The sequence below is a fragment of the Electrona antarctica genome (assembly GCF_951216825.1).
Source record: "Electrona antarctica genome assembly, chromosome: 9".
NCBI classification, from domain to species: domain Eukaryota; kingdom Metazoa; phylum Chordata; class Actinopteri; order Myctophiformes; family Myctophidae; genus Electrona; species Electrona antarctica.
In genome coordinates this window covers 39475638-39488218 of record NC_136790.1, presented here as the reverse complement: position 1 = coordinate 39488218, position 12581 = coordinate 39475638, and the positions used below count along the sequence as shown (strand labels likewise).

General features: G+C 42.7%; 1 protein-coding gene across 1 annotated transcript in view; it reads left to right on the top strand.

Moving 5' to 3' along the window:
• Nucleotides 1-627: 627 nt before the first annotated feature.
• cacna1da (calcium channel, voltage-dependent, L type, alpha 1D subunit, a) overlaps nt 628-12581 on the top strand; it is a gene marked incomplete at both ends in the record, with an annotated part of 72438 nt that continues 60484 nt past the window's right edge. The window contains 2 exons of the mRNA XM_079511415.1: nt 628-908; nt 2711-2816. Of these exons, the coding sequence (XP_079367541.1) occupies nt 628-908; nt 2711-2816 (387 nt within the window). The remainder of the gene's footprint in view (nt 909-2710; nt 2817-12581) is intronic.

The following is a 12581-nucleotide window of genomic DNA, read 5'->3' as shown; positions in this document are numbered from 1 at the left end:
AGGTTCAAACCCGGCCCACATTGTTTTACTGCATGTTATCAATCCCTCTCTCCCCTGCCTTTCCTCTCTCTGCTCACTGACGTTTAAAAATAGCCCAAATCACTAATGCCAAAACGTGATCTACATTCTTCTTTACCCAAAGTGAGACATTACAGTTGTCATTATGTTACAGACAGATCTACTTTGTATCAGAGCGTCAATATTGAACTTGGCATAAACACACAATAGAAGTACTACCAAATGCATATCGTTGCTGTCAGGCATGCAGACACCTCCTATCTCCATATTTTAACTTGTGTTTTTAGCAGATATACAAGCTCAAAAGCTTTGAGCTTGTAGATCTGATACTTTCGCTATTAGTTTTTATTTGAATCTTGAAAAGTAACAGTTTTGGACATAATGATGCTTCCACCTGACAGAGATGATATACTCAAATCATACTGACAAAATATTTCTTGTGGGCATTCTTCTTTCTCAGAGGCAAATGATGCCAGCAGCGCCAGAGTCTCTCTTCCTGGTGAAGTGCCATCAGGCCCACTGGTCAGACGACTTTGTCCACTTTTAGCTTCACTGTCTACTTGGCAGATACATGCTGCTGGATGCTCCCCGCAGAGCCACGCCCACACCATGAGCGCCAACGGGCCTACCCCCGCGGACCCAGAAGCCCCCCCTGCCCCTACCTCTGCCCCGCCCCCACCCCGTGTGGCCTCGCCCGCTCCTCCTGCCGTGCCTGCACCAACGACCACCTCCACCATCCCGGTAGGCGCGTTGGCACAGAAGAAGAGGGCGCAGTATGCCAAAAGCAAGAAGCAGGGCAGTAATGCCAACACCAGACCAGCGAGGGCTCTGTTCTGCCTGAACCTCAACAACCCCATACGCAGGGCCTGCATCAGCCTGGTGGAGTGGAAGTATCCTTTTACGCTGTCTGTCTATGTATTGTGAGTGTGTGGGTTTGAGTCAGTAGCGCGATACTTGATACCTTTGAAATAGAGCAGCTGTGCTGATGTTATGGATTAATGTCTCAATACCGTGTTTTCACATTATGGTCCTTGTAAAACAAACTAAAGTCAATACTCTAAAGTAGACTGTAAAAGGAGACAAAGATTAATTGAACTTACTTCTGTTATTATACACATACACAAGTCTTATCTTTTTCTGATTTGCTTCAGCTATGATGAGTCCACTTTATGTTTATGCCTTTCTTGACAATTCAACACTTTTAGGGCCATTAGGATTTAGGAACCACAATTCATGGTTCATAACAATAACACATTAATTGGAGCATTATAATGCCAAAGCAAATTTGAAACCAAGAAACCATTTCGGTCTCTGCACAAGATAGTTTCTTAACAGAGTTGTGAAGCGATATTCTTGATCAAATTATCAAATTACTTGCTTTCAGTAATGTTTTACTATTGTTGGAACAGTAATGCCATTATGAAATGTTGAACTCAGCACACTGGTAGCTGGCAAACAGTATATGCTTACTTTGCTAATTCATAGCCGTATGCTTTGCTAATGCACAGCAGTATGCTTTGCTAATGCACAGCAGCATGCTTTGCTAATGCACATCAATTTGTTTTGATAAAGCTCAGTAATATACTTTCCTTATGTGTAGCAGTTTGCTTTCATAATGCTAAATTTAGAATAATTACAAAGGTGTCACATGCTGAAGCCAGCGTCCAACACCGCCACACCGGTACACAACCAAGTATGAATCAGGCTTAATGCATACCCTGTGAATGTGACAGACAGACAGACAGACAGACAGACAGACAGACAGACAGACAGACAGACAGACAGACAGACAGACAGACAGACAGACAGACAGACAGACAGACAGACAGACTTAAGTTGCACAGAGGCAGCACATCAGTTAAGAGTTACAGAGGTACAGGTACATAGAAGGAAAGTACTGTTGTACAGCAATTCAAGGCAAGAAAAACGAATAATCACTGTCAGTACAGAACAACAGTATGCAATAGTGTACCTATACAACTATCCTGCACTATGCAGAAAAACTACGGCACAAGGTTATAGTGTCCTCACCGTATCCCACCCCAGAACAAATAAAGTAACCCTTTCAATCAGTGCAAAACCAATCAAATAAAGGGGCAATTTTAATCAGTGCAATGCGAAAGAAAAGTGACAGCATTCACAGTACAATCAGTACAATAACCATACCCTGAAAGTGTCATTAGAGGTCAGAGTCCATCATACATCTATCATTCCAAGTTATGTTACGGTTGACCTGGCAGGACGACCATTGTGTGTCTCGTTGTAAATCCTTAGAGCTACGTTACTAAGTTTAAAAAATGTGTTTTTTTCCACCAAAGACACAGTGAAAGTCACCCTGTCCTAAATCCCAGAATACTGGTGTACAATGTTGATAGAGTGACTCCACGGCATAACACAGCCGTGTGACACTGCTTGGGTTTGTTGCCTGAGCCGATGCTGTCATCAGGATAACCATCAGATTTTATTTATGAAAATGGCAAACGTTAAATGACTAAATGAAATGACCATGAGGAACATTACCAAAAAATATTTCAAACAAATTACTTTAACAAATGTAAATAGACCTTATTTAGTATTTGTTTTTACATATGTGTGCACATGTGAACTGTGTCAGTTTAAGTGCTACTGTAAAGTATCAATGTCATTACAGTAAATAATTATCCTGTGATTTTTCCTTAACTTCTTTTCCCAGGCCATTTGATATATTTATATTAGTTGCTATTTTTGCCAACTGTATGGCCTTAGCCTTATCTGTCCCCTTCCCTGAAGATGATTCCAACTCCACAAACCATGACCTGGTAGGTGTTCTGTCATTTTGTTAAAACATGTGCCAAATGTCAAATGTTATTATCAGATGAATGAAGTCACATTATAAAACAATTTTGTCACCATACTTCATCTGACATTTATTATCACAGTGATGCTCCCATTGTGTGCCTCACCTGTAATCATGATTAAGTAGCCTAGCCTAGACTGTGTTTGCTCTGCATTAAACAAAACATATATCATTCAACTTTACTTAATGGGGTGACTAACATGCTTATTCTTTCTTATGATAGTTCTCATATTTTAGTTTATTATCTATTTTGTCAATTGATATAGAATAGTATTTTTTTTAAAGGTGAGGTCTGAAGAATAGAGATGGCTTTGCATAGATATTATGTTTTGCTTTGTCATGTATGGGACTTTTACTTATGCCTACATAGAAAAAAAACATCTTGATAACTACCGTCATTGGTGCTATATCATGTTATACTTTCCCCATTTCAAAGTTTTATTCAGCTTTCTATTTTTAGTATTTACCGTCACTGCACCACTCGGTGCACCTTGTGCCTTTATGTCTGCATGATGAATTATGGGTGATGTAGTATTGTAAGCAATGTTCCACAGCTGAGAATGAGTGCACTCTCCACACGCGAGCACACTGATTTCGGTTCTTACACGAGCAGAATTTAGTGATAGTGTTCAATGATTCATGAATAGCTCATATGTCTGCAGAGTTCTGAGTACTCTTAGAATCTCTGTCTGACGGCTTCTAAGAGTATGTGAAAGATCGGTTACCGGCGCAGCCATGAAAGAATTGTACCTGTGTTTGCAGTCCTGCTATGCCCAGTGTGCAAGATAAGCTTAAGCTTTGGCATGGTGAGACTTTCTCTGGTCTACTTTTGAGAAGTGCGGTGTAATGCCTCCCAGTTTGACCTCCTGGAGGGTGACCTCAGGGTGTTTGCTTGCACAGTGGTGGTGCATTGGAGGAAAGTAGGTCATCTTGGAGAGTACAGTGTCTGAGACAGTATCGTCTGTGCTGTCAGCTTTAGTGTGAAGCAGAAGTTCGGACAAGTTTGTCTAACACTCGGTTTCGGTTGCCATAGCCATAGATCTAACTCAGTGAAAAGTGGAGGAAAAACTCAAATATATCATACTAAATTTGAAATGTTGCTATTGTGATGTATTTATACAATGTATAAACTGAACTAATCCATCAATGGATTTGCTATACAGTATTATGAGTATTCTGGGTGGGGATTTATGATTTTAAGTAGTGTAGAGTCTAATCCCAATCCCGAATAGTTCTGTATATTCAGTACAAATGGACTATGTGCTTGTTATGTTGTCTGTGCACACCTTGCATCTAAAGCTCTCGACCGCACCGACGTCGGTGTTGGAAAGCGTCTGTTGCTGAAAATCTGCTGTTGAATGGGCACTGAGTTACGCTGTTGCGTCGGATCACAAGTTATAAGGAAGCGGCGAAGGTGTTTGACCGTCGGATCGCAGCAGGCTTGTTGTTGACAAAGCATCATAGTAGCCGTCTGTCGGTGTCGGCTCTCAGGAGCGAGTCAGCATCTTCCAAACGACTGATCTCCCCTAGTGATCTGCTGTAGTCTGTTTGGTGGAGAGTTACTGTACCTTTCTACTCTCTCTAGTTCAGAAGGCTTCATGTGATATGATCAGTTCATATCTTCAAAGAGTGTTCAGAGAGTGTTCAAACCTAGGTCAGTCTGACTGAGGAGTAGCAGTTTTTACCAGTGGCTTGAAAATCACTGGTCTATAAATCCCTCTGAAAACTTTGACATGCTAGTCATACTGACACCCGCTGACTGAGTTCTGATTGGCTGCCTTTCTACGCAACCCATAGAGGGGGACACACAACCAGACACGTTTAATGCCATAGTCGAAACGGTCGCGCGAGCGCCATATAGCGCAGCAAAGCAGAGCACACGAGTCTGGAGCACACCCACTGATTTAACAGTAACACATTCGGACCCCCACGCAGCCTACCGCGGACCCCCACGCAGCCTACCGCGGACCCCCACGCAGCCTACCGCGGACCCCCACGCAGCCTACCGCGGACCCCCGTGCCGACCTCCGCGGGGATGTTAACACTACAACCGAAAGCTGTGTGTGAGGTGCGACATATAATGGCTTGGAGAATGTGCTACCTGAGAGTGCACAAATACAACCAAATACAAACAGTCCATCAGTCCTTTGGTTCCATTTGTAGTAGGCTAAGGCTACACTGTCCGTTACAGAGTCACCTCGACAGATTCTGTTGTTGTTAAAACTCATTCATTCCACCTGCTTGACACCAAAGTGTAGAGGTTGTGTCATTTTTGGCCATTGTGACAAATACATGGCAATTCAAATACAAGGCAATTAAAACATGTGCACGTCATGTGCACGTCGTCACGTGCACACCGGATTAGATCAATTTTTTTTTTTTTTTTAATTTATCAAATATTTACATTTCATAGCACAATTCTGGAGATATAAGCAGCCACTGGTAATTTAACTGATAATTGATCAGTTCTTGTTCTTGTAACAATATCCAACTGTATCCAAATTGTTCTAATTACCACGTCACCATAACTCAAAATCACAGCTCGTCCCTGCTTAAAAGTAATATGCAAATATGCAATTATTACATACACGATGGGGGACGACAACGACAAAATGTTTTCTTTGTAAACCATGTTGTAACCAGCCTCATGTGTTGTCCCATACATGAAGCAAGAAAACAGGATGGCACATTATAAATGTATGCTACATTTAGATGAAAGGTCATGATTATGAAATCAGACGAGATGATGTGTGCTACACCTGGACAATATAACCTACAGCAATTTAAGATGTAAACAATGCACTACTCTATGTTTAGAGGAAGCATTGGCTTGCCTATTATTATTACAGGTGTATGTTGATTGCCAGTCAGCTTTCTGTGGCTTAGGACTTGGCTTTGATACTGCAGTGATAAAATAAGAACAATACAATGTCTCTCTTATCGGCAGAGGTTGAACAATATATGTGCTATGTAGGGCAGGTGTGCCAGCGTGCCTTCAATTATTATTACCCCCCCACACACACACACACACACACATACACACACACACACACACACACACACACACACACACACACACACACACACACACACACACACACACACACACACACACACACCACACACGCACACACACACACACACACGCACGCACGCACGCACGCACGCACGCACGCACGCACGCACGCACGCACACACACACACACACACACACACACACACACACACACACACACACACACTGTAGTCACGGGAGGAGAGCAGAGAGAGGAGAGCAGAGAGGAAAAATGCTGAGTTGGTTTGACATAGCAGCGAGCAAGCAGGGGCTGTGGAGTACAGTGCTCTCTTGTGCATTGCAGGCACATAACACTGTAACATCCTAAGTGTTCATTTAACTCTGAGAATGTACAAATGTAACCAAATGGACCTATAAGAACCAGTACGTATCGCAAGCATCTTACCACACTTATACACTGAAATGGGCTTACATGTCCCACATGCAGATGCACGTCAATCGAGACGTAAATCGTACATGGAAAGAGAGTGGTATTTGAAATTTGCTGAATTCTGTCTAGAGACATATTGTTTAATATTTGATACCTGGGAGGTTTAGAATGCAGGATATTTTCTGCTACACTGCTACATTGTCTGCAGTGTGCAGAGATGCTGAGGTGCTGTGAGTTAGACCAATGCTGTGCTGCAATGTCAGGGGCCTTTTTACAGTGCCGACCTGTCACCTGCTAGGCTTGGTTAAATGCTGCAGCTCATCACAAATAGACATAAATCTCCCCCTCAGGCAGAACAAAGTGCAAAGGTTCAGGTTGGGGGTCTGCTACAGTACAACCAGGCGGCACAGGGATGCACATGTAAACAAATGCACAAATGCATGCACGAAAATGAGAGAAATAGCTGGACAAACCTTCAGCTATCCCAACAGTAATTCCTCATTACTGTTAAGATAAGATAAGATAAGACCTTTACACAAGGGAAATGCAGTGGCCAAAGACAATGGAAACTGCTGTACTGTTTCTGTACTGCTGTACTGTACTGCTGTACTGCTGTACTGTTTCTCTTTAATGAGAAGAAGTTCCTCACACATCTGAGCCTCATCTGCATCCCTCTTGTCTGTGAGACAGACAGACAGACAGACAGACAGACAGACAGACAGACAGACAGACAGACAGACAGACAGACAGACAGACAGACAGACAGACAGACAGACAGACAGACAGACATGCCTTGCTTTAAGGTCATGTGTGTCTTATCTAGCTGAGACTTAGCACTCCAGGCAGCTCCTGCTGCTGAAGGTAGCAGAGCGAAAAGCGCCCTGAAACAATGACCTTTTCACGGGGAATATGATTCATACGTTTCATCCTTTGTAAGGCAACATGCAGAGCGTGGCGTCTGGTATCATGGAGGGTTATTATTGCATAAGTCCAGACCTGCTGAGCTACAGTATTTATTTGACCGCGGACAAAAGGACACAGGCATGTAAACTTCAAAATCATAGAGAGAGGACAGGAGAGACCTCACTGGACACATGAGACCTATCTAGTCACTTTTAGTCATCTCTGCAAACTCCAAAATGTAATTTTCTTCAGAAATAAGTAATACATTTTTTTCAGGAAATGAATGTGTCAGGAAATGAATGTGTCAGATATGTGCATGAGAGGCTGAGAGGGGGTGGAGTTAGCTGCTTTAGTTTTTAGGGTCCAATGGAGTTAGCTGGTTTTGTCAGAAGCACTTTTTAATACTTTTCATTGGTTCAATATTTGTTAAACGCACACACAGATGTAAAGGGTGTTCAATAGCATTGATTTATAAAAAATAAAAATAAATAGAGTCATACACTTAAATTCTGGAGTGTGTAACTTTTCAATGTAAAGGTAACAACCTATACACTGTGTATAGCCCTCTAATGCCATGGCCATGTGCTTTGTTGTGGCTTAACACATGTTCATGGTGCTTACACATCGACCTTGTTCTTTGTATAATTCACTCTGGATTAGAGCAGTTAAATGCTTAAATGAGATTGGCTGTGCGGTTGGGTGTGTGTGTTGGAAGGAGCATTCGTGCGGTTGGGGATGTTGTTTACCGTATTAACTTGAGGCCCTATTTTATACTAGTTTGTCATAATGACGAATAGCGAAAATATCTACAAGCTCATATAGATCAGTTAAAATCTAAAATATATCGAAACCAAAATGTAAAACCTCTAACCGACTTAATCTTGCTCATGTAGGTTAATCAATAATCGAGCAGCAGGGTATGAAAACCTTCATTCCATATGTTGATCTGACCCCCCCCTCAGTTGTAACTCTAATCCGTTTCACCAAGACTAGAAGGTTTAAGTGGTTAAAGAGCATGTGTCTGTTTTGGCTGAACACTGTTGGTGCAGCAGATGTGTGTGACAGTGGAGCGGGGTGGCTGTGGGTGGAGCTGTGGCTGGCACACTGGGCACCCTTGGAGATGGAGACAGAAGTGGGTGTTTAGTCACTTAACTGAACTGCTCATTTATGGCTCACACAGTGGCACTGCCTCTGCCTGCTTGTTAACGTGTGTGTGTGTGTGTGTGTGTGTGTGTGTGTGTGTGTGTGTGTGTGTGTGTGTGTGTGTGTGTGTGTGTGTGTGTGTGTGTGTGTGTGTGTGTGTGTGTGTGTGTGTGTGTGTGTGTGTGTGTGTGTGTGTGTGTGTGTGTGTGTGTGTGTGTGTGTGTGTGTGTGTGTGAGGACACTGTCAAATCCTGGGTGATAATTCTCCAGTGGTCCATTCGGCATCCGTGTCCACTTGTACACTCTCACAGTTAAATTAGAGAGAGAGAGAGAGAGAGAGAGAGAGAGAGAGAGGGAGAGAGAAGGGGGAGAGAGAGAGAGAGAGCGAGAGAGTGTGAAGATTAAATAATCTTCCAACGATGAAGGAATGACAAGTGTTGAGAATTTATTAAGAAGATTCAGCAGAGTAACAGCATACAGAGAGTAAGGAACAGGCCTCCTGGCCTGTTCCGGCAATCCCTCCGGGCGCAAGCCTCCCCAACCCAATTCTCAGACAGTTCTTATAGTCTTGTCTTAACAGAGATGCTATACTAAATGTTCATATAAGGATCTGCGCTAAAGATAAGGGCGACACACAAATAAGTATACATTCGCTGACAATGTGGAGAAGTCAGGTCAACTGTTAGATTGACAGCTGCAGTTGAGTTAGAATGAGCACATTGATGAGAATGCTTCAATGAGACTGAATGGAAGGCAGAGAAATACACAATAATGCATATATTTGGCAATCTATTTGGCAATCTAAAATATCCATTACAAGAGAGAGAGAGAAGGGGGAGGGATGGAGAGAGAGAGAAGGGGGAGGGAGGGAGAGAGAGAGAGAAAGAAAAGGGGGAGGGAGAGAGAGAGGGGAGGGGGGGAGAGGGATGAGGGATACAAATGTATTCACACTATATAATAGACATTTTGCACTTTTGCACTTTTGCAGGACAGCTTGTCTAAAAGGAAACATCTTTTTTGGGGGGAGGGGTGCACAGAAAGTCAGAAAGTGTCCAAATCTAAGCACATTTTTCATATAGGCCTACTCCTTTCCAGCTTTGAGTTGGCGCTCATCATATCGGACTTAACACAGTTTAATATTCTATTTTCTTAGCAATTATTCTATACCTATATCTTTTGATTAATTGAACAATCGATTTTTTTATATAATTTGCTCTATTTTATATATTCATGAATTGATGCTAAACAATTCTAATATTTTTTTATAATGGACAAAATCTAATTAATACTACAACAGCATTTTACATCCTGAAAGTCCACTTCAAGTTTCCTCTGCTTCCTCAGTTGGTGATCTGGCACAGTCAGAGACATTAAAGCAATGCAGCACTCAGGCAGTGACTCACTCACCGTGGTTTGAACAATGAACCTCCATACTGTATTGTGCACAAATATATAATTAGGGAGATGGAGGGTGGCATTTAGGTCACTATTGTGTTGAGTGCTTAACACTTCACCACAAAACAGATTCAGATTAGGAGGTGTAGCTCCAGTAATTGCACAGCGTGTAACTAAACAGATTGAGTTCAGGATGTATGTTGCTTCATAAATTTGAATAATTGCATGGCGAGGTAACGTAAGTTACCCCAATGATGGTATATGTATATATATGTATATATGATTATATGGTATAATGATCATCACCTCATACAGGATTCCAGCTGTTATTGTTATAGAAAATAAGCCTTGTTCAAGCATAGGAGAAAAGACCTGCGGATGGCGGATTTAGCTGCGGTTGCCGCGGGTAACCACGGTTGGCGGATGGTGCGGTTAATATAAATAGGATGATGTAATTAATGCGGTTGGATAACGGGTGAGTTGGGTTATGAGTTATGCCCTCATATATTGTGGTGTCCCAAGCCAGTAGAGACCTGCGGATGACGGATTTGGTTGGCGGATGGTGCGGTTAAAATTAATGGGATGATGCGGTTGGATAGCGGGCGGATAATGAATTTGCGGTTGCGGGTGACAAAAAAACGGGTGAAATATGGTGCAGAAAGAAGAGTAATTAATGCATACAGAAATAGAACAAAATAACAACCATTTAGAATGAGGATGGGAATTAAATGACCCTGATGTATTTGTGTGCACAGGCTTGTGTGTGTGCTTGTGTGAGCGTATGTGTGTGCATGTGTGTCAGCACGTTCATGCATGTTTGTGCACGTATGTACTGTATGTGTGTGCATGCGTGCGCCATGCGGGCGTGTATGTGTGTGTGTATCACTCCATGAGTAAGGCCTCACCCTCCCTGTACCTCTTCCTGACAACTTCTGTTTAGATTGATGCTAGACCAAGATATGGCTGCCATACAGACATATCTTGGTTACTTGTTTGTTTTCTTGACCACAATGTTAAGAATGTAATTTAAATTTGTTAAAGAGACTAGAGCGGTGCCCGTGGGGCCTCTACTTGGAACAATGCAAGTTGGAAATGCATGCCCCACCCAGATATTATGCGTTGGAGCCTCTTCAGCGGTGCCCATTGGGCACTGGCCTACTTGGAACGATGCAAGTTGGAAATGCATACCTCACCCAGATATTATATCTGTGTCCCTTTTATGCTGAATGAAAATAATGTACAGCCGCACACTCATAGCTGCCAATGCATATGGTTTAATGAGGACACAGACACCAACGTTTCGGACAGATAATACTGCCTTCTTCAGGGTGATCACCCTGAAGGAAAGGGTACTATGAATGGGTACTTCTTATTCCCAGGGACCCAGCAAGGGACAGACCCAGGGACCCAGGGACACACATAGCTGTCTATACTCTATAGGAGTGGTTGCACCACTCAAAAATAACCACAAATGGGTCCTGACCCACTGTTAGGGAAACAGTGGTCTAAGACACAGACAGAGAGTCAGAATGAAAGAGCAGCAGAGCAGCATGTGTTTGTGTTCAGTGTAGTAGAAAGTAAACGTGTAAACATGTTTACCTGAAATTAAACGGCATGGTGGTATATTTAAATTATGCAAGCTTGTTTAATTTGTTGTTCAGGATACAGACTTTTGTTTTTGCCCAAACAATGTCAGCGTGCCACCGGTGCTAGCACATCTAAATGAGATCAGAAAGGTTTGGTTGTTCTGTTAATGAGTTCTGCCGCCCACTGCGCCTAGTTTTCTACCCAATCAACCAACCAATGTCAGTCAGCTCAGACTGACAGATGGCAGGTCTATGGTGTAGTGCAGTGGATGTTTTGTATGGATTTGAAAAGCAGGGTTTCTTTTCCCAGTCATGTGATTGACGTGTCACATGGTGTCCCGGGAACCCCCGAAACCAAGGATGACCCATAGGTTAGCGAACAGCGCCATCCATCCAGCGCCATTGGGAAAAATACGTCAAAGTCGTCATTGGCAGGCAAATAACACACTGCATTCATGTCTCGTAACGTAGTGGCAGTGAATGAAAATGAATGAAAGTGACTCTGCCATATATGGCTTTAAGCAGTGAGGTCATGTGGTAGGCTGACCGCCACAGTAGACGCCCCTCACTTCACAAAAGAGTGATTTTCTTTATGGGCGGCGCGCTAGCCCCTCCAACATCTGGCTTTCAGAAATGACGTCATATGGCAGCCAAGTCTATGGACTGGTAATGTTTTAATGTTTGCTTAACAAACAGCACCCCAAAATACAGGACCCTGGCCAAGTCTATGGACCTTTAATGTTTGTTTAGAGTACGATATTTGTTTATAGAAGTGAGGCGCCCCTCACTTCACACAAGTATGATTTATTTAGCTTTTTCGGTCTTGTGCTTATGGCCTCAGCACACGCATTCCAACATGGTACGCTATAGTCCTCCCTTTTTTTGAGTGGTGTAAACCACTCCTACAACTGGATTTGTTAGTCTGTGCAGAAAAAATGAGCATGGTTGCTATGTTCACCCTGTTCACCCGGGTGTGATTTCAAACCACTCCTACAACTGGCTTTGTTAGTCTGTGCAGAAAAAATGAGCATGGTTGCTATGTTCACCCTGTTCACCCGGGTGTGATTTCATTACGTCAGACATGATTTCATTACGTCAGACAGGCTATATAAGACCTTACACCACTCAGTTCACACGGGTGTGATTTTTTCTATAGTAAACCTCAACAACATCAGTGTATTTTTTTTTACGTTTTGATGGTAGTGTTGATAATGTTATACCGAGTTGGCGGCAATAGCTTAACAGTTACAGTAG